The sequence below is a fragment of the Pteropus vampyrus genome, unplaced genomic scaffold (assembly GCF_000151845.1).
Source record: "Pteropus vampyrus isolate Shadow unplaced genomic scaffold, Pvam_2.0 Scaffold22, whole genome shotgun sequence".
NCBI lineage: Eukaryota > Metazoa > Chordata > Mammalia > Chiroptera > Pteropodidae > Pteropus > Pteropus vampyrus.
In genome coordinates this window covers 10,984,856-11,008,174 of record NW_011888803.1, presented here as the reverse complement: position 1 = coordinate 11,008,174, position 23,319 = coordinate 10,984,856, and the positions used below count along the sequence as shown (strand labels likewise).

Below are 23,319 nucleotides of genomic sequence, written 5' to 3'. Positions count from 1 at the left end.
AAGGAAAGAGAGGGAGGGAGGGAGGATTGTTCTAGAGAGGTCTCATGGAGCACCAACTCCTACTGCCTAATGAGTATCCCCCTTTGTTAGTGTAGTCTTCATTTAAAGTTTAGGCATTCAAATTGCTATTTGTAGCCCATTGGTTTTCTTCTCGCTCCCATTAATAATCTGTTGTCTTCTTATCTTCATAATAGCCTTCCTAAATAGGACTTCTGTGTGCTCAAACGGTGGATACATGTAACACGTTTGTCAAAATCCATAGAAAGTGGAGCACCAAGAGTGAAACCTAATGTAAACCGTGGACATCTGATAATGAAGTATCAGTGTTGGTTCATCAATTGTAATAACAAATGTTAACACTCTGATCGGAGATGTTGGCGGTGGTGGCTGTGTGTATGTGAGAACTCTGTACTTTGTTCTTAGTTTTGCTGTGAACCTAATACTGCTCTAAAAAAGTCTATTTTTTTTTTTAAAGAAATTCTAAAATATACATGCCCATCAGAGAAGCACAAAACATTTATTTTATAGCAAATAAGACAAAAACTTTCCCTGATCCTTCAGTCTGCCTTTCGCTAAAGAAATCACAGGCTGCTTTTTCCCTGTGGAAATTTACTGTACATTTAGTCCATACCCAACCTCTCCTTATTGCTGTGGTGTAAAGTTACTTGTGCTATTTGTATCAAAGAGATTCCTTTCTACTTTCTGAGTCAGCGCAAGTTTTTGAGTATTTGGTAGGTAACAATAACTGTGCTTTTCTACTATAGATTCAGCTCATTTCATCATCGTAGCAATTGCACGGGGTAGGCATTCCTTTTCCTTTTTAACAAATGAGGAAACAGTTTCAGAGAGGTCAAGTAACCTGCCTACTGTCACACAGTTAGTAGTTTTGATATTTAATTTTGAACTAAGATCGATCTGGCTTGAAAGCTCTTTGCATTAAACAACTTTGGAAATTTTCATTAGAATATAGGCATATATTACAAGGCACAGAACTTGGCTAGCCTGTGAAGGACTGTGTCTCCTGGGTATAAGTGCCCAGGAGATATTACCTGTCTCTCGGTCTCAAATCCATGAGACCCATTTCCATTAGTTATCCTGATTGGTTTAACCTGACTCTGTCACAGGGAGATGGAAAAGCAAATGTCTGGTAAATAAATATTTGCTGTGCTATCTTTAGCAATGGGATGCAGAGAGGACTTTGATCAAGGGGGCCTTGCTAAGTTCCTTCCCATCACACTTCATATTAAACTGTAGTTTTCTATGATGATATCTCCCTTCCTGGAACAGGTCCTCTGCATAAATTCTTTTAGGCATTTTGGGGAAAAGTCAAAGGTTTTTCCTGAGTCTTTTCTTAAAAATAATGAGAATCAGTATCCGAGAAGCATATTTTGGGGTGGCAAACTCTGCTTCCGCTTAACCCCATTTCCTAGTATTCCAGCTATGTGTTTACCTACTCTGTCAGCTCTCAGGGTTAAAGAAACCCTTGTTTCCAATAAACTTCTTTCTCTAAAGGTATTGTTGAAAGGTAATTTTCAGAAAAAGGCAAAGTCATGACTCCTACAAATATAAAAATAAACATGTATTAAAGATTTTTATTTTATTCATATAGTGTGAGAGAACAAAGCAGACATTATATCCAGTTCAAAGGAAAAGTCAAAAAGCACAAATTTATGTGAAATAAAAGAGTTGAATTGCAGATGAAGGCAAAACCAATTTTTCACAGGTTGGAGGGAAGTCAGTCAAAACTCTAGAACCAGAGTTTGCATGCCTATCAATTATCTTCAATTTACAAAGGTGCAAAATATCTCAGACCAATTCTAGCCTGCTAGAGTCAGACCTGTAAGGGTTTGCTATAGCCACTGCATAGGTTTTCATTAAAGTATACATTTTTTTCTACATTATCTATATATTCTCTCTCAAAGAGGATCCAGATTCTGTTTGCATTCATTTTGTCAACAAATATCAAAGGGCTACAACATATCAGGCACAAGTAATTATAAAATAAAGCAACTAAATATATGTTGCTTAAAATTTCCAGTTAAATGTGTGTGCCTTTGAGTTCGTTATAATTGGATTTTCCCCTTGTATGTCTTAAGTTAACTGTCCCTACTTTGCGATTCCACTTCAAAGTTTTCAGTTCTTCCACCATTACAGGAACATTGTTATTTTTCTGTGCCATCTAGTGGCAAAAGAATGTAATTTGTTTGTGTGGTTTTTGTTTTTTAGTTTCTTTCTTTCTTTTCTTTTTTCTCCGAGCGTATAGTCATACCCTGGAAAACATCTAAAATCTGAGATAATTCTGTTAGCCTGCTTGCTTGAGGAGCATTTTGTCCAAAGGAAAAAGAGAACATGTTTCAGAATACCTTCACTACTTTTTTTAATACACTATTTTTAGGTTCATAGCACATTGGAGCAGGAACTACAGATTTCATATATACGCCCTGCCTGCCTCCATGCATAGCCTTCCCCATTATCAGTATCCACTACCACAGTGGTACATTTGTTATAATCAGTAGACTTACATTGACACATCCTTGTCATCCAGTGTCCATAGTTTATATTAGGGTTCACTGTTGGTGTTGTACATTCTGTGTTTTGACAAATGTACATGGATATGAATCTCCTTTCTAGTATCATACAGAAATAGTTTCACTGCCCTAAAAATCCTCTTGTCTTCTACCTATTCATTCCTCCTCCCCAAGCCCGGGAAACCACTGATCTTTTTACTGTCTTCATGATTTTGCCTTTAAGCTTCCTCCCATGTCTTTTCTTTGCTCCATAGCTCATTTCTTTATAGCACTGAATAATATTCCATTGTCTGGATGTACCACAGTTTGTTTATCCATTTACTTACTAAAGAATATCTTCCAAGTTTAGGCAGTTATGAATAAAGCTGCTGCAAACATCCGTGGACAGGTTTTTTATGTGGACATGATTTTTCAAATCCTTTGGGTAAATACCAAGAAGAGATTGCTGGGTTGTATTTAAGAGCATCTTTAGTTTTATAGGAAACTATCATGACAGCTTTGTAAAATAGGCTTTTCCAAGGAACAATAAACTGCATCTATTTAGAGTGTAAAACTCAGTAATTAAGATATACATACCATGAAACCACTGCTAAAATCAACCTACAGAACATTCCATTACCCCTAAAAGGTTCTTCATGTTCCTTTGCAGTCCATCCCTCATTCTGTTGACTTGTTCTCCATCGCCACAGACTAGTTTGCTTTTTAAAAAAGTATATAAATGGGATCATGTAGTATGTACTCTTGTTTATGGTTTCTTTCACATGCATAATGATTTTGAAATTCGTGAGTAATTCATTCCTTTTTATTGCTGAGTAGTATCCCATTATATGGATAACTACCATTATTAGTTTATCCATTCACCTACTGATGGACTTTTGGATTGTTTCCAGTTTGTGACTATTGTGAACGAAGCTGTTATGAACACTTATGTATACAAGCCATCGTGTGGACGTAGGTTTTCACTTCTTTTGGATGATCATCTAACAGTGGAATGGCCGGGTTGTGTGGTAGATGTATGTTTAATTTTTAAGTAACTGCAAAGCAGTTTTCTAAGGCAGTTGCAACATTTTACATTTCCACCGAGGTTGAAAGAGTTCTAGCTGCCCATGTCCTCACCAACACTCAGTATCCATAATTTTAGCCATCCTGATGGGTATCTAGTGCTACTTCATTATAGTTTAATTTTCATTTCCCTGGTGACTGATGATGTTGAGTATGTTTTATGTGCTTCTTAGCCATCCCTCATCTGTGAAATGGCTGTCAGATCTTTTATCCATTTGTAACTGGATTGTTTGCCTTCTTATTAAGTTGCCAAAGTTCTTTATATATTCTGAACAAATCTTTTTTTAGGTCTATGTCTTGTAAATACTCTCTCCTGTTCTATGGTTCACCTATTTAATAAGAGACATTTGAGCCACCAAATGATATAGGGGAGATAAAAATACGACTTTTTCCTCTGCCCTCCTAGGTTTTCTGGCTGAGGCCCTGCAAATTAGACTGACAGATTAACAAGGGTAAAACAGAGTTTTACTACTACTATTTACTATTAACAGGAGAACGCAATGATGAGTAACTCAAAGGGGATAGTTAGTGATATCCTAAAAAAGAACAATAAATTTGTAGAGAAGTGACAAGACAAAGATTAAGGGGTTTAGGAATGGAAGAGAAAGGTTGTTTTAATAAGACCTATTATGTAGATTCCTCTGGTGCTATTTCGGCTTATAGAATCTAGAATTGTCTCCAAAAACTAAGGACTGTCCTGCCTTTCTTGGTGGTAGAGGGGGCAAGAGGCCGAGAACTTTTCTGGTATCTGTTTCGTCTTGATTTCCTTCAACTAAACATGATCCTTATGTCAAAATAGCATTTTTGGGGGTGGCTTTTACTGATTTCCTACAATGTCATAATAGATTTTATAGATTTTGTTTAAGTCAACCAATAAACATTTTTTGAGTCTTCATTATGTACCACTATAGTAAGTGCTTTATGTGATATCTCATTTCATCCTTCTAACTGTCCTATGTTGTAAGAAATATTTTTATCTCCAATTTACCAATAAGGAAATATACCTTTGGAAGAGTTTAATAATTTCTTTAGTCATACTGTTAATGTCTTTAATCACTATTCTGTATGTCCCTAAGCAAAACTATTGTTAATTCAATATATATGTTTTACTGAGAATCTACTATGTGAGTGTAGAGATACAGGTACGCACACAGATATACATATACTTTTTTTTTCCCTAGGGAATTTGAAAGATATAAGGAGACAAACTTCAGGTTCTAAAAGAAAACCTGAAAACTGATGTGTATACACATACCATAGAGATTGTGATAAGCAGGAGAGAGGTCTGGGGGAGGATAGGGGAAGAAAAGATTAATTATAACTGAGAATCTGGAAACATTTCTTAGACATTCAATCTAAGATACATTTTATCAGGTGGATTGTGTTTAAATATTAAACAGGTGGATCTATTACTTTCCTTTGGCTGCTGTAACAAATCACTACCAACTTGATGGCTGAATACAACAGAAATTTATTCTCTTATAATTCTGAAGGCCAGAATCCAAAGTTGGATTCTGGGTCAAAATCAAGGTTTCAGCAGGACCACAGAAGTTCCCTCCGGAAGCTCAAGGGGAGAATTTATTGCTTGCTTCTTCCAGCTTCTGGTGGCTGCTGGTATTCCTTGGCTTATGGCCATCTCACTCTAATTTCTTGGGCGGCACCTTCAACTCTCTTTCTGCTCCATCTTCACATTGCCTTCTCTGTGAGCATATAATCTCCCTCTTATAAGTACACCTCGATTAAATTTAGGGCCCACCTGGATAGTCCACAATTCTCTGTCTGTCTCAAGATCCTTCATCAAATTTGCAAGGGTATAAGGGTATATATTTTCATGTAAGGTGATATTCACAAGTTCCAAAGATTAGGATATGATGGCTTTGGAGAGGTCATTTCTGAGCCTGCCACAGTGGGGATTATGAAGATCATATCCAGAGGAGAGAACTTGAATAAAAAGTGTGGTAAACGGAAACTTACTGAATGCAATTACAGAATGACAGGTGATCCTAAGCTATTGAATCACTGTATGTGAGGGGATGGCATGGTGGGAGTGAAAGCTGGAAGTAAATTAAGGCCTTGAATTTGAATTTCGTTTCAAAGATTGAGGAGAATCACTGAAGATTTCAGAGCAAGACAGTAGCATACCCTAATCTGTGTTTTAAGTACAGAACTCTGGAGCACTGCAAATGATGGAAAAGATGCAGTATGCCATTGAGGTAATTCAAAATGAGGAAATGTAAAAGAGATAGGATTTCCTTCCTGTGTTCAGAAAATATCTTTGAACACAGTACTTGCCATGCACCATTTTAGATACTGGAGATACAGCACTGAACAAGACATGTTTTGTTTTCTGAATTTTCCATTTTAGTGAGAGAGACATAATTAACAAGGAACAATAAATAATTTCAAATAATAATGAATGTCATAAGAAAATTAAATGGAGAAATATGCAAAAATTCTTGGTAGTACTGGTGGGAGGAGGGGATGGGTAATGTTAGGGCATATAGTTTTAGAAGCCCACTCTGAGGAGGTTCTACTTGAATAGGGAGCATAATGAATAGAATGACATAAAGAGCCAGCCACGTGAAGATCTAGGAGAGGTGCATTCCAGGCAAAGGACACAGTAATAGCAAAGGTTCTTTTATCATTCAGCTCTGCAAAATCTTACCTTATATCAGTAAACATTTCACTCTCACTCATATGTAAACTACAAGTCAATTGTGGCTGTGCTCCAGGCTGCAGCTGTACTCAGTGTGTCTTTATTCCAGAATCCAGGCTACAGGACTAGCCCTTACCTAGATATGATCTTCTCATAGTAGAGAAGGGAAGAACTAGAGGCCGAGCCTGTAGCAGAGACGGTTTGGAAGAAGAGTCAGAGACTGGAAATGTATAACTTACATGGATAAAGGAGAGGAGGGTGGACAATACTTTTTTTCGCCTCCTATCTTCTTGGCCTTTCATTGAGTTTCTCAACAATGCTAGCTTTGTAATTTAATAATAGTTACTCTCAGGTCAGTAGATGCAAACTACAGCCAACTACCAGATTCAGCCTTAAAGCCATCTCCGTGTTCTCAGCTCCTTCCTCTTAAATATCTTTTTCTTATCCTCTTAAGTTTCTTTTTCTAGTCCCTAGAGCAAGAAGTCTTGGAATCGGTCAGGCGTATGCGCCCTTCCTGTAACGTGTCCTTGTGTGCAAGTCCACATCTTCTTCCAATGTTCTTGGTACTCCAAGCACCAGACATCCTGCCAGGACCGCAGGCGTCTCTTACAACACGAGACAAACCTTGCAACAGCATTTAAAGCTTCTCCTGGACGTAGTGTGTCGCATTCACTCACATTCCATTGACCAGAGCACATCACATGGGCAATCTCAAAGTCACTTCTTCTGAAAAGGAGAGATGAATAATTATGTAAAGTAATATAACCTACGACAGATAGGAACACACCCAGAGTATTTAAGGCATAGAAAGAAGGCTTCAATTAGAATAGGGAACCTTGGTCTGTTTTGCTCACTGATATATCCCAAGCAGAAGAGTACCTTGTACATAATAGATATTCGATAAATATTTATTACATGAGTGGATCAAAGTCAGTATAGTAGAATGTAAGGGAGACATGAGATTGCATTCACTAGAAATCAATGAATTGGCATATAAGAGAAAACTTAATTTTACCCCTGCCTTAGAATTTGGTTTCCAGTCATCTTTTCCCTCTGGCTCTTTGTTCCAGCTATAGAACTTTGAGCTCCAAATCTTCAGCTCTGCTGTAGAGGCAGGGTGTCTACCCCACTCTTCCTATCAGCTTTCCCATGTAGATGGACTCAAATGGACTCTGTGGCCTGAAACCCCTCCTTCCTTCTAAGGACAGTAGTTCCTCCTATTTTTCTGGAAAATGCTCTTTTCCCCATTCCATCCATGGATTTCAACCATGCGGTATATTTATAGAGACATTATCCAGGAGCACTGACAGGTTCTAGGTCGGGGAGCACACTTGTAGGGACCAGGGATTGTGGAGTCAGGCCTGTACTCTTTTTTGATTGGGTAGAGAGCACATCAAAAAGATATCAAAAAAAAAAAAAAGGCATTTCACTTCATCTGAACACCTCGCAATCTTGCCTTCCACTGCTTTTTCTAATATCTTTTCATCATAGTGTTAAGGAGCTATGTTAATATAGTATTTTTAAATTGTTAAATTGTTGGGGAAAGCCACCGTCTATTAGCCAAGTCTAAGCCATTCAGAGCTCTTCCCTAGAATTTTTGAAACCAGAAAAAGCCACACTCAGTCCCTTTAGGGTGGTGAAATTAAGAGGTATGACTTTCATTTCACGTGGAGTAAAGCAGCAGACTGAGACTGGTTAGAAATGTAGATAAAGCAGAGCCCTGGTGAGGTTTGCGTTTCTAGTTTCAGTTACCCTTGAACCTGGCTGCACCTCTTTGCTTCTCGTGGTGATGTGAATTTTCTAATAAATTCCTCTTTTCACATCCTGTTTCAGATTGAGTTTCTGTCCGTGCAACTAAGAGGTCTGGTTAACATAGCTTTGGAGCTTTAAAGGCATCTGTACATTGGTCTGTTTCTTATCTTCAAAGGTAGGACAGAATAGCACAGAAGTTTCTTTTTAGTCAGGTTGGGGAACCAGCAAATTTCTAGCAGACTCATACTGGTATTGTGTCAATAACTTACCTTTCCAAAGGGAAGGGTGCAGAAAGTTGTTATTGTTGTTGTTGTTTTTTAAATAAATCTGTATTTAAACATAAAAGACATTTAGGAAATGCTAAGGAATGAAGAAAAAAATACTGCGCATCATTACTGTGGTTGTTGGAACATCAAACTTTATATATATATTTTTTTTTCCATAAAAGTAAATCAAAAATTAATTGTTTTGTTAGTTTAGATTGAACTAGATGAGTATAATATTGAGGCTATTTCTCCTCTTTCTTGTGATAATACTTATATTACAATAGGGCATTCACCTTCTACATCAAATTTTAAAGGAAACAGCAGGCACCGTATAATTAAATGCACAGTAGATACACACTACCTATAATGGCAAAACACTGGAAATAACAAATACCCCAACAATAGGGCAGTGAATGAGCAAAGTGTGATACATGAGCAACCTAAAATATTACCTACCAATTAAAAGTAGAAATTTTATGATGACTAAGAAAATTTGTAAAATGTTTATGATACTGTTAAGGGAAAAGGCAAAATATATTTAAAAAATAAGCTGTTGCCACTATAAATACCTAATTCATAGAGCCAAAAGATAAAGATGTTTTGGCTATCGTAACAGCCAAGCACCACATTAAAGTGGTGCCAGTTGTGCTGGTGCTCTATGCTCCAGCCTAGTCATGAAGTCCATCTATTTCTCATATCTGGTTATTGCCTTCACCTCTCCAACCATTAGCTGTTATTTCCATTTCCGATAATTTCTCATACTCTTTATCTTTTCTGCACTTGACTCATAGCCTGTGCTTTCTAGATGTCAGCAGCCTTGATATCCCCAGCTTCAGCCCACCATTTGGGAAGACTTTCTACACCTGTGTTATCCCGCCTAAATGCAACACGTCTTACAGGCAGAGTCCTCAAAATATACACAATTGAAACTTTAGTGTGCTCAGGCCTTAGGAGAATGAGTATTTTTATTTTCTTCTTTCCAAACTTTGCTTGTTCCAGCATCATTGCAGTAAACATTTTAAAGACTTAATAACTAAGCTTTTCTCATCTCTGCCAAGTGGTACCTAGTGGTGATTCTATAGGACTGTATTTTTCAGCCTAAAAAAAAAAGACGAAAAAACAGATGTTGCATATTATTTCACTAGTAGTTTGTATTTATAACATAGCAGAACGATATACGTATGCCGAGTATTAATCCACTGGAAGCAGAAGCTACCCCATCGAGTTAGCCAGTCCAATATTTTACAGGCTCTATAGATGTTCTATTGTACACCTAAGGCTCATACTTAATTCCCTATGGGATTCCAGGTTTATTTTAATTTCCTAATATTGGATCTACTCTGGCAAGTAATTCTTAAGTTGTGAGTATTTGCACCTACTGCTTGATGTTGATGTCTTTGGACATTGTGGGGTGTCACACATTTTCACCACTGTATTAGTTTCCTCAGGCTACCTTAGCAAAGTACTGCAGACTAAGTGGCTTAAACAACAAAAATGTATTATCTCACAGTTTGGAGACTAGAAGTCCAAGATCAAGATGTTGGAAGGGTTGGCTATTTCTAAGGAAGGTAAGGAAGAATCTGTTCCATGGCTCTCCTCTACCTTCTAGTGGTTTGCTGGTAATCTTTGGTATTCCTTGACCTATAGAAGCATCCCCTCAGACTCCGCCTTCCCCTTCACGTGGCATTCTTCCCGTATGCCAGTCTGTCTCCAAATTTCCCTTTTTGTAAGGATACCAGTCAGATTAGATTAGTGCCCACCTTAATGACCTCAACTTATGACATCTGCGATGAACCTATTTTTAAATAAAGTCATATTCTAAGGTACTGGGTGTTAAAACTGTAACATATGAATTTTGCAGGAGACACAATTCAACCCATAACAATCACCTATCATTATATCTCCAGACTTTATTTCTGCCATGTTGGTGTGAGGGTTAGTCAGGAAATTGCTTTGGCTGATAAATTGTGAGTAGAAATGAAGTTTGTACATCTAAGCAGAAACTTCTAAGAATTTTTTTCCCCTCTATTATGAAACTGGCAGTGTTCCTCATGGAGGCTGTTTCATCAACCTATGTCTCAGAGTGACAGTGACATTGAACAGAGTAGGAGATGACCTTCAGTGGATATGTACCATGAAAAGAAATAGAGCTTTATGTTTTTTAAGTCACCAAGATTTGGGGATCATTTGTTATTGAGGCATAGATTAACTTAAGTTGACTGACACTATAAATATCCAAATTGAGCTAACTTGTACCATATGTTCACTTCTAATATGTGGGTTTTTTTCATTCATTCATTAGATATTTGTTGAAGACTTGCTGTGTGCTAGGCATAGTACTATGTGTTGGTTGCTGTGACAGTTAATTTTATGTGTCAAATTGGCTAGGACATGGAATCCAGACATTTGGTCAAATACCAATTTAGATGTCTCTGAAGGTATTTTTCAGATGAGATTAACTTTTAAGTCAGTAGACTTTAAGTAAAGCATATTACCCTCTATAATGTAATAGGCCTGATCCCATCGTTTGAAGGCCTTAAGAGACAAAATTCTAAAGTCTCACCACCCCCAGGAAGAAGGAATTCTGCCTCCAGACGACCTTCAGATTCAAGCTGCAACATCCCCTCTTCCTGGGGTCTCCAGCCTGGACTACTCTGCGGATTTCAAACTTGCCAGCCTCCAAAAAAGATTGCATGTGCATCACTTTATAGATGCACATCCTATTGATTCTGTTTCTCTAAGAAACCGGATTAATACAGATACATCAGTGATCAAGCTAGCAATAGTCCTCACAGAGCTTACAGTCTATGGAAGGATACAAACAAACAGAAAAATGACAGTGTTATGTAGTAAATGCTGGAAAGTACTCCGTGTAATAGGAGCACATAAGAGGAGCACCTAACCTTGACTTCAGGCATCAGAGAAGGCTCTCTGGAGGAAACGAAGTCTAACTTGAGAACCAAAGGTGGCAGGTGTAATAGGAGCCGAATGCAGAGACAGAGTGGCGGGGACCAGGGATTAGATTGAGTATAGAACATGTATTCTCAGCTGGGACTTTATTGCCCCCCAGGGGGAGAAAATTGGTTCTTAGCAAGTGAAATAAACCTTAGCTATTACAATATTTTGTGACCATGCAAAGCTCAACTCCATCTGACAAAATCTTATTCCTTAATATTTAATGGGGGAGTAGGGAAGATATTCGAACAAATGTGTCTTAAAAAGTCTCCTTGGGGGAGGCAATGATGAAAAAGAGGTTGAGAAACAGTACAAGAAGACCAATTTGAGGAGAGGAATGATCACATGGAGTCACAGGAGTGAGAGAACATAGAATATTTGAAGTATCGGAATGGTTGAGGCATAGAGTTGGGAAGGAACAGAGGCAGGGAGAGTAGTCAGGGAAGGCTGTTTGTTCAAGCCACAAATTTTAAAGAAAATTAAATCTGAAAGTGTATTTGGCTTCAATTGGCTAAATAGTTTAAGTAAAATTGGAATTTTTGTCTAAATTATCTACGCAGACTGAGCTCACTTTTTTGTATATGAATTTGTACTTTGTTTTTGTAGTCACATGTTGAATGAACCATTAAGTTTTAAGCATTTTTTAGAGATGGCAAAAGACAATTGTTAAACTCTATTCTATCTATCATTCTGGGACTTTTTAGTTTTATAATTGTAGTCTTTAGAATAGCGTCATGTTCAGGTGGGTACTTAATCATAATGCTATTCTGAAAGGCACATTAACCTCTGGAGAATTTGCATGTGATTTACTTCACTGGAGCTTCAAAGATTAAAAATATGAGAATAAAAGGTATTTTTCCTTGGTTTCATTATTGGGAATAGAATGAGAACAATGGTCTATTTAATAACCATTATCATTATCTTCCTCCCAGATTGAATTAAAATTACTTTAATATTCTATTAGGAAAATCTTTACAAATATGCTGCCAATCATTTTTTTTTTTTTATTTCCAGCAGCTTGTTAACAGTGAACTCAAAGCTAATTCAGTGATTTTGAGAGACAGTATAAACTTCATTCTAGAAACTAAAGAACTAAAAAATTGTATGCTGTACTATAATTTTAACTTTTAATATTTTTCCATGGCAGCCATAGCTTGCTTGCTGTTAAATAGAACTGATCTAATATCTAATATACTTTTTTTTAAAAGGTAGCATTCTAGTATTTTTTAGAAGGTCTTGTTATGTAAGAGATAGTACATGGAAATGGTTCTGAGTATGTGTTTTCGAATCAGACTGCATGGATTCAAATCCTGAGGTGCAAATGTTTGGGTTTAAATGTAACTAGCTTGTGTAAAGTTATGTGATCTTATCCTCTCTGAACCTCACTTTCCTCATATGTAAATTATGGCTAATAATAGAACCACTGCATAGGGTTGTTGTGAATATAAATGAGTTAATTATGTAAAACGCTTGAAACATTTTCTGGTATATACTCAGTACACAATAATGTTAGCTTTATTATTATTACTAGTTGAAACCCCTTATTAAGTAGTTTAAAAACCATTCATTGAGTGCCATATGAAAAACCTACTTGTGAAACTGTTAGCACATCTTACCTAAAATGATCTTCAGACTCAAGATATTTTTTAAACTTTTTATTAGCATCATTTTTATTCTCTTTGGTACATTTCAGGTCTTTAAATTGATTTATTACTTAGGTGAGGATGATATTTTGGTTCTTATGTGAGAAGATAAACACCTAAGGTTCATAAGAAAATGCATTCCTCAGGACAGTAGTTGGGGAATGAATTCCTCTTCAGAATTTTTTTATGGGAGTCTAGCATTTATCTTTATGGTGCCATTTTCCCCAGGTCGACAATAGAGAAGAGAGTTTCCCTTGATCTTCTGGCATTTTTGAATTTTGATTAGAGAAACTAAAAAACTTTTAGTATTTATATCTTTCAGAAAATGTCTTTGAAATTTAAAAATGCAAAACGAATCGAAGGCCTTGATAGTAACGTGTGGTAAGTACCTTAGAACGAACAGTCGTAATTTGGTGAATTTTTTTTCCTATACATTCTTTTATCCTTATTTGGGAAATTTTTGCCTTATCAATGGTCTATAAATAAATCAACTTTAATTTATCCATTAAATGGAATAGAAGAAAGTTAATGATCCAGACACTGATTTATTTATGTAGCAAATGTATCAAACCCTTCGCTAAGCATTGGATAGGCAGAGAAAAGACAATTTTGGTTGATGCCCTTATGGAACTTACCTTCTAATTTATGAACTTTTCTTATTAGCTCTATTATCTAACAGTTAATAAGAGAACATAGCAGTGGCTGATATGATTGAGAAAACTATATGTATGTGATTAAAATATGGGTATCATGGAACTGAGATTTGTAAGAAGCATTAAGTTCATTAGTTCAGCCAGCATTTTATTTAGTGAAGTCAGTTTGTAGATGGTAAAATTTTTGTTGAGAACTTATTATTTTTAATGTTAGACTAAACTGTCTTATTTTTCAGTTTTATAATAGGACTATAAGTTATAAAGTTAACTTTGTAATTATTGTGCTTATTGATATTAGCATTTTTTAAATCTTAGGATCGAATTTACCAAATTGGCTGCAGCACCCTCTGTTGTGAATCTTGGCCAAGGCCTTCCAGATATATCCCCTCCTCTATATGTCAAGGAAGAATTATCAAAGATTGCAGCAATTGATAGCCTGAATCAGTATACAAACGGCTTTGTAAGTATAGGAGGACTATATGGGGAATAAGCTTGTATTTCATATTGTATTGTGTATGAACATACTTTTGTCACTTCTGTGTAACTGGCTTTATGGGACCAACTGTCCCAACCTGATAACCCTTGCCCTGATAACCCTATGGTGAACCGTCCCCTACTTCCTGCCCCTCCACAGTTCTGTCTTGAGCCAGGATGATTCTATAGCAACAAAGGAGGGAGAATATTCTCTTGAGACATGTGTTTCTCTCCCATTAACATTTATGCAGCCTTAGCACTGGCCTCTTAATTAATATCCTCTTATTTCCATCTCGTTCCTTGCTTCCACTCTACCTCAACCCAACCCGCATCCTTCTGCAGTTAAAAGCCCAGAATATTCAGAGATTTCCTAGATTCTACCAAAAAAAAAAAAAGCTGTCATAACCTACTAAGTGAATTGAACAAGGTTGCAAGACACAAGGCCAATATACAAAAATCAATTGTATTTCTCTATACTAAAAATGAACAGTCGGAAAGTAAAACTTTTTAAAATACAATTTATAATGGCATTAAAATACATGAAATACTTAGATCTGAATTTTTAAAATATATGTAAACTCTGTACACTAAAAATATAATACATTGCTGAAAGAAATTTGATAATGCCTAAATAAATGGAGCGATATATGATATTAGTGGATTAGAGCACTAAATATTGTTAAGATGACACTTATCCTTAAATTCATTCATAGCAGAGTTTCTTAAGTTATGGCCAGTGGTCAAATCTGACCCATTCCTTTTTTTTGTAAGTAAAATTCTATTAGAACATAACCATGCCCATACATTTGCATATTCTCCAGTTTTTGTAAATATATGTGAGAGTGTGTGTGTGTGTGCGCGCGTGCGTGTGTGTACATGTATATATATATATATATATATGTTTTTGGTACAGGCACTGGGAATGGTGTTGTACTATCACCAGGCTGAGGACATTCGTATCTCGGGGGGATGGGAAGGAAGTGATGTTGAGGAGAAATAATTTTTTTTTTACACGTCTTTGCCTAGTTTAATTTTTATATGAAGCATGAATTATCTTTGTAGTTAAAAATTTAAAAACACAAACCCATATCATTCTAAGAAAGGATGTTTAATGTTTATAATTGCTTTCAGATCACCCTTTGCTAGAATTTGTTAGACCTGATAGTAAAATGAAATTCAAAGGAAATTTTGGATTTCTAGGAGTGGTGACAGCCTTTGCTTGCTCCTTTCACAATTCATGCATATTTTTTGAGCTTGAATTTACAAAGTCTTTTTCTTTTGCTATTATTTTTTAGTTTAATGGCTATGTTCTATCACCTCCTCTTTTATTAATTATATGCAGTTTCTCTAATATATTATCTAAATTCAAAATAGGATAAATGTGCTATAGCTTTGTTTTTGTTGAGTTTAACTCAGTGAGGATCTGGAAAATACTAGCCAATATTCTGAAAGGAATAAAAAGATGACAGATAAATGCATCTTTGACAAAAAATGCCTCCTTTTTTTCACAGGAACTGGGGTGGATAACTTAGAAGGAACCTAAGACCCTTTTACCTCACAAACCTGGGGTGTATCCAGCCAATTTCCCTCTTCTGCATTCTGACTCAGTTTATTCCTCCAGAGCCCAGGCGCTTTCCAAACAAAAGGCACATGGCCTGCACTTGGATACGCACAAGTGACAGAAAATCGGGGTGGTTCCCCAAAAGGAAAAAGAGAAAGTAGATGTTAGACGGGAAAAAATAAGAAATATTGACTTTAATACCAAAAAAGACAAGGAGGGGGAAAGGGAATGGAAAGAAAGAAGAGAAGGGAACAGAACGTGGACGAGAAGATCGAGGAGGCGCTACTCAAGAAGTCGCAGGCCTCCCCAAGTCTCAGACTTTGTGCATTTACAAACCCTCATTTCCTGCTCTCTTGGCTATCAGTGTGAATAATGTTCCATTTCTTCCTAACATTTGCTATTGCATCAACACTAATGTGTGTTTCCTTGGTGAATTCTTTTTCTCTCTCTCCATAGTCCATTGGTTGGCATAACTTTCTATCCAGAGACTTAGAAGAACAGATTCGGGCAATATACAGTTAATGTAGGGTTTCTGGCTGATTTTAACTGGGAAAAACATCCAGCTGTATTCAATATGATTTAATTGCTGTCAGAATAAAGTACTTAAATCTGATCTAATTACTATCAAAAGGTACTATCAAGAATATATTTGGCGTTGAAGTCAATTTTTATTCAAAGCAAATACTTTGAAATTTTGTATTCTAAAAATAATCATTTAATAGGAAGTTTTTAATCATTAGTGAGTCTTCATGACCATTCATGTAGAAACCCTCTGAAGGTAAGAAAAGATTATTTTAATTTGTTGCCAATTAAAACTACAAATTTTCTTTGGATGATTATACAACCCAAATTTGAAAAATTCTTACCTTTCAGAGCAAAATTACCTCAACGAACTAGGTCGCATAATTCAAGGTGTTTTTTTTTTTTTTCGTTTTTCTTTATCAGGGTCATCCATCACTTGTGAAAGCTCTGTCCTGCCTATATGGAAAAATTTATCGAAATCAAATTGATCCAAATAAAGAAATCCTTGTGACAGTAGGAGCATATGGATCTCTTTTTAATGCCATTCAAGGATTAATTGACGAGGGAGATGAAGTAAGTATGTTAACACTATCATGTTCCTTATATTCATCATTATCATTTGTTCTGCCTTTGAATCTTTTACTTACTTTGCACTCTTTTTAATTTTTAATTATTTTTGAAGTATGATGCATAGCTGCAAAGTTCACAAATCTAAAGTGTACAGCTCGATAAATTTTTACATATGTTTGTGTGTGTGTATCTTCATGTATCCACAAACCGGATGAAGATATAGTACATTTCTAGCCCCTGGAAGGCTCCCTTTGCCCCTTCCTAGTCTATATTCTCCTGAAGGTATCCATTCTTCTATCTTCTATCACCATAGGTTCCTTTTGCCTGCTCTTTAACTTGATATAATCGAGTCAGATAGGACGTACTCTTGAGTCTGTCTTCTTTCATGTATCATTTTATCTGTGACATTCACCCATTTTGTTGCATGCAGTTTATTCTTATTTTTTCAGCCTTTTTAGATAAGGGCAGAAGGAAGGGACTAGCAGCCATGATGGGGAAAAATGAATCTTAGTTTTCACTGCTACAGTAACCTTTAATCTGAACATAACAAGTATTTGGTCATTGCACTTTTATGCCCAGTATTGTCAGTAGTGAGGGAAGGAGTTCCCTGTCTAGTAGAGGAGATAAACTTGTAAAAAAGTTAAGAGGAATGTAGTGTGATTGTCTGTAATTGAGAATGTATAAATTATGGTGATGACAAAAGGAAGAAGTGATCGACTCTACTAATATAGGTCTAGAAAGCTCCAGGGAGCCATTGCGTAATCCGAGTCTGAAGAATGAATATATTTACCCTGATCTATATTATTATTTCCTCTTTGAACTGTCACAGCACTTTATCTGTACCACTTTTATAAAAGATATCACTATACTTTGTGTTGTATTATTATTTTACATCTCTAATTCCTTCTACTATGCCTGACAATAAGCCACTTAAGGAAACATGTTAAGGAAGTACAGTCATGCTTTCAAATACACGATCTCAATCCTATAACATAGTTGAAGGTCTTACCTCACACTTTGATGTTGCTTCCTCCTTCTCTGCGCTCTGCTGTGGTATCCCAGGGCTTAGTCCTTGGCCTTCTTTTCTCTATTCTTCCTTCTCCGATCACCTTATCTAATAGTTTGAAACCACGCATGTCACTTTCTAACATTTTATCTTTATACCATTTATTATTATCTTAAATTAATTTACTTCCTTGTTTTCTTGTTTATTATAAATTTCTCCTAGTACAGTGTAAGCTCCAGGAGAACTAGTTTATTGCTGTATTGCCAGTGCCTAACATAATGAGTGTTCAATAAATATTCTTCAAAAAGAGAGGGGAATTATTCCTGTTATAAAAATAATTACAGTGAAGAGTATCAAGTATATTTTTTTAATTCGACCTCCCTACCTCCCCAATGTTCTTTCCTTTTCTGGGCTCTCACTTCATATCAGGCACTATGTTTCTTATTAGAGTTACAAAGGTAGGTAATTTCACATGCAGTCCACATGAGAGAAAGATTGGTTCCTAGTTCATTTCTTTGTCCTCCAGAATACCTAACACCAAACATAGGCACATTATGTATAGGTACACAATGTGAGTTGAATGACTAGTACAAACAAAGGGGCTTTAGAATGTAAGGGCCTCTTTTGACTCCAGTGAGAAAGGCCTTGAACAAGTATTTCACATCATAGGTAATACAAACAGTAGAAAGTGTGAATTTAGAACAATAATTAGGTACCATTAATTTAACCAACGACAAGTTAAATGAGGCAACTTAGTGCAGACTTGTGAAATTATAAATTACTGTTGCCAGATTTTTCAAAAGCAGTTTGGCTATATATAGAAAGTGCCATAAAGATGTTTATACCCTTTAACATAGCAGTAGCAATCATGAAAATATATTCAGCAAATTTTTTTAAAAATAGAGAAACTATACATACACGCAAATGGACATAGCATTGTTATTTATACAAGCAAATTATAAGAAAATTATTCTAGAATTCAATAGACTCACAAAGATTCGTTAAAATAATAAATATTAGAACTCAATATGAAATTTTTGTGAAATATTTCTAGATTTAAAATTTTTTTTTTTTAAAAGCAAAGAGACGAGAACATTGCAGGGACTAGGAAAAAAGACAGAATCCAGATGTAAGTCACTTAGAGGGGAAGTATAGTATCTGACAATAACAATAGCATCCTAACTGATGATCTTCCTGCTTCCACTCTTTTTTCAGGATGCTTTTGAGAAAAGGGAAACATCTTTATTCTCAGGATAATATTTAGAAATTAGTACTCCATAATAGAGAGCATTGCAGTGTTGTTTTTCTTTATTGTCTGACTTCTGTCAGTGTTTTATTTTCTAGCTCGAAATTTAAAACTCAGTGTTTTTGGCTAGAACATCCCTTTGGGAATATGAGAGCTATGCCTCCTTCCCCCCCCCCCGCCCCCACCCCAAAATCTACCTATACACATATAAAACTTTGCAGACCATTTGAAGGGTCCCCACTGCAAGCCTATCTGTAGATCTCCCTAAGAGATCAAAGACTCCAGTTAAGGCTCTTGACAAGTTTATCCCCAAGGTCCTTCCTCTTGGAAGATATAGCTCCAGGAAGGCAAGGCGTGCTTTTTTCACTGCTTCATCTCAGCATGTAGTATAGTGCCTCGCACACAGTAGTTATACAATATTTATCAAATGAATTAATGATCGATGTTGTGTTTTTATTTGGTTTTATTTCAGGTCATAATAATAGTGCCTTTCTATGACTGCTATGAGCCCATGGTGAGAATGGCTGGAGGAAAACCTGTTTTTATTTCTTTAAGATCTGTAAGTTCACTGATAAGATTCACATGCTTTAAGTTTTGAAAATACCAATTACTTTGTCGCCAGTAATGTTTCTGCCCTGATTACATTTTGGAATTTACTGTATGTCTCTACTATGACTGAAGTTAATCAGCAGCTTTAAGAGGGGAACTTTTATTACTTTGTCACGTGTGCCATGTGTCTGTGTTGTATCAGTGTCCACATTGTATATAATATTATCTTTTGTGGTCATGTGTCTTCTCCACTGACTGAGCACCACTAGGTCAGAGACCATTTCCGACTCTTATTTATAGCACTGCACCCCAGCGACTAACAGTGTCTGGTGTACATTTGGTGCTCAGTCACTGCTTGTTGAATTCTGAATGAAGTGATTTTTTTTAATTCTGCTATTACCTTTAGGAATATAATCAAGTGTAGCACCATTGTCTTTTTAAAAATCTCATCAAAATAGGTAACATACTAACGCGAATCACAGACTCTTCTACTAGCCTTCTAGTATCAGGCTTGTTAACCATAGTTACAGCTGGCTCCTTTGAAGGAATATAGGCACTTTAACAGCTGTTAATGTTGAGATTTTTCCATTTAGCAGATGTGAGCATGAGACTCAAGCCCTCTTGGACTTTTAAGGTAGAACTAAAGTTTAGTTATTTCTGTTCGTTTTCTGTTAGTCATTTTTTCAGTTACATTTACCATACCTTTCTCTACTTTTTTTTTTCTTTATTAGGTAATTTATTTGTAAGACAGCAAACACAAATTAATTGAATTAAATCACATCTTCATTCTTTATGTTTAGAAACCTGTCAATGGGAAAAAATGGTCTAGTTCTGACTGGACATTGGATCCTGAAGAACTGGCAAGTAAATTTAATTCCAAAACCAAAGCTATTATACTAAATACTCCACATAACCCCATTGGCAAGGTGAGTGAGTCTTTAATCTCTTTATACAGTTTTCTGACCTGTCATTTTCTGACACATTGAATAATAATTGGCTCTGCTATTCTATATCCTTTTATATGTATAGGTGTACACAAAAGAGGAACTCCAAGTAATTGCTGACCTTTGCATCCAATATGACACACTCTGCATCAGTGACGAGGTTTATGAATGGCTTGTATATACTGGAAACAAGCATTTAAAAATAGGTACCGATTATTACATAGTCACAAATCTAAATGTGTTTGGGCATGTGTAGAACTGGGTTGGAAAGGATCCCAAAACAGCTTTAAATTAGTCTTTGTAATGGGTGTCTGTATGAGTACTTAAAAATGGGATTTGACTGAATGGTGCTTGAATGAATTAATGAACACATTGATAGACAAACAGTAGAAACTTAGGGGAAGAGATTTTGGGTCACACTATAAAACTACGAAACCAGAGAAGTAATACTTTTGCCTATATCCTTGGATTTTTATCAAGAATCCAGCTCTTATCTGGTACATAAGACACAGGGAGCTTACTTATTTCTGAACTGGACAATCTGTGCTGAGCAAGTTGCCAAAATGCCAGGCCAACAGCAAAAAATTACAAGAACAGTAAGCTTTTGCTGCTTGGCCCTTGCCTGGGATTTCGTCATTAGTACTGGGCCATCTCATAAAGGCCATGGTATCTTCTGTGGTAACCCACATTTATATCAACTATAGGATTATAAGCTGGGCTACAATCTTTGGGTCTTTGCACTTGTTCTTCCTATGCCTGGAAACACTTTTCCCCCAGATATCCACATGGCTCAGTCTCTCCCCTCCTTCAGGACTTTATTCAGATGTCTATTTTCATGATCACAACATTTAAGATAGTTATACCTCTCCTTTCAGCATTTCCTTTGTCATTTTTCTGTTCCTTTTTTTTTTGGTCTTCTATAGCAGAAATCAGGATCTGTATATGTTACTTCTAACCTGCAAGAAGGGAGGGACTTTTGTTTGTTTTGGTCTCCTCCAAATGCCCAGCTCCCAGAATAGGATCTTGCCCATGGTAGACGATCAAAGAGTAGTTGTTGAATAAATAAATAAGAAGTATGAAAAGGACAAGGGAAGAATAATTAAAATCACTGTGGCAGAAACCAATAAATAAAAAAATTAGTGCACTTATATGCAAATAGTTGTCCTTTTCTTAATTATCTTTATGGTACATTACAAATTGTTGTAGCGACTCAGAAGAGGAAATAACTGCTCGAGGGGATCAGCGAAGGAGTAGGCAAAGACGGAATTAGGCAGAGAAATAGAAAGAAAATTCCTATCAGATAAACAACATGTATTGAGGCAAAAAGGCATGAAAGATCAAGATAAACTTAAGGAAGGTCAGTGGTTTATAAGGGTGTGTTGTAGTAACCTGCACAGATGAGAGTGAGCAAGTAGGGTGATTCTGAAGGACATTGTATCTGACAGTAGAGTCTAAACTTCGTTGAGGAGTGTCGGCTTAAAAATAAAATGGCCTTTCAAAGTGAGCAGCAATAAGCATTTATTGAGATCAATAGGAATAGCTGTTCTGGAATTATTAATTTAGACAAATGCCCAAATAATGTTCCAATGAGGAGACAAAGCCATGGGTATTTCTGAGAAAGGGTGGGGGGAACAATTACATCAATAGAAGGAAGGCATTTCTATTGGTGCAGGTAACATGTTAATTTTAAACACCGTTTTCAATTTTCAAGCCAGTAGTCATAATAACTGCTTTCTTGTTATCTCTGCAAACAGTTCTCTGGGGCCCAAGGTTGCTTAGGTCCAGTTCAAAGAGTATTTTGTCCTGTTTTTAACATTCCAAGATGTTTTTAATGTTAAGATTTAAGGCATAAGATGTGCAGGGCAGTTCCTCTGGCACGGTAGCTCCGGCTCCATTTTAAAGTAGCTCCATTTATATTATTATTTATAGGAGGTCAGTGGTTCTGAAACTTACTTTAGAGGTAGAGCACCTTGAAGCTACCATGTTCGCATCATGAAATATTGCATTCCATCCTGAAACAAGAAGCAATTTTCCTGACATTAAATTAGAAGTCAATATAAAAATCACAATTCCATGTGTATTTGTCTGTAACAAAGCTATTGAAATATCTGAGTTTTTCTGATTTTGCCATTAATAATGATTTATTAAATGCACATTTGTTTCACTCTGGTAGCATTCACCATCACATAAGTGGTAGCGCTTAAGTGCTTAAGAAAATTTCGTGGAGGAAAATTTAAAGTTGATTTTTTAAGCTCTATACAATAAGTCAATCACCAGAATACCAATGAGTATGCTTTGAGAACTACTGCAAAAGGTATGACAGCACAGGGGAATTGATTGTGTGATTGGATTTGTTTTATAAAGGTAAGAACCAGCTACAGGTGAAGGTCTTAAGCAAGTCAGGTGCCCTGACAGTGGAGACGATTCATGGGAGCTGTTTAGAAGAAGAAACTATAGAGCACAGGGTATAGCATAGGAAGGAGGGAAGCAAGTACGATTCTGAGATCTCTAGCCTGGACCACTCAATAGCAATGCAGCCCTTTACCAGAGACGGAGATGTGGAGAGGAAGAGCAGATCTGTGGGGAAGAGCTGAGCCATGGAAATTCCTGCTTTTCATGCTTTAGTCTTGCTAAGTTTCAGCATCTGTGAGACACAGGGGAGGAGATGTCTGGAGACAAGTAGAATTATAGGCCCGATGGTCAAGATCAAATTATGAAGGGTTGCATTTTTTGGCAGTCATCAAAATTTTGTTGACATTAGAACCCATGGAAGAGAATGCATTTTCTCAGAGAGAACGTGTAAACAGAGAAGGCCAGAGGTTTGCAAAGCGTGGTGCCTCAACACAACAAACTAGTTCTATGTCAAAACTGCATGAGTTCACCATTGCCCATCTCGTTGACCTCTGCCTTGGGTCGTTTGAACTATTCTCCA

At 36.4% G+C, this 23,319-nt stretch overlaps 1 protein-coding gene across 19 annotated transcripts in view; it reads left to right on the top strand.

Moving 5' to 3' along the window:
* KYAT3 (kynurenine aminotransferase 3) overlaps positions 1-23,319 on the top strand; it is a 49,618-nt gene that overhangs the window by 7,730 nt on the left and 18,569 nt on the right. For 10 of the 19 annotated variants that reach the window (XM_011355603.2, XM_023528068.1, XM_023528073.1 and 7 more), the window contains 6 exons: positions 13,185-13,243; positions 13,831-13,975; positions 16,496-16,645; positions 19,367-19,453; positions 20,244-20,369; positions 20,473-20,593. In XM_011355603.2, coding sequence (XP_011353905.1) covers positions 13,188-13,243; positions 13,831-13,975; positions 16,496-16,645; positions 19,367-19,453; positions 20,244-20,369; positions 20,473-20,593 — 685 coding nt within the window. In that variant the 5' untranslated portion in view covers positions 13,185-13,187. Of the gene's footprint in view, positions 1-5,470; positions 5,476-9,798; positions 9,833-13,168; positions 13,244-13,830; positions 13,976-16,495; positions 16,646-19,366; positions 19,454-20,243; positions 20,370-20,472; positions 20,594-23,319 lie in introns of those variants that run through there. The other 9 variants (XM_011355601.2, XM_011355602.2, XM_023528071.1 and 6 more) reach the window with 5 other exon arrangements.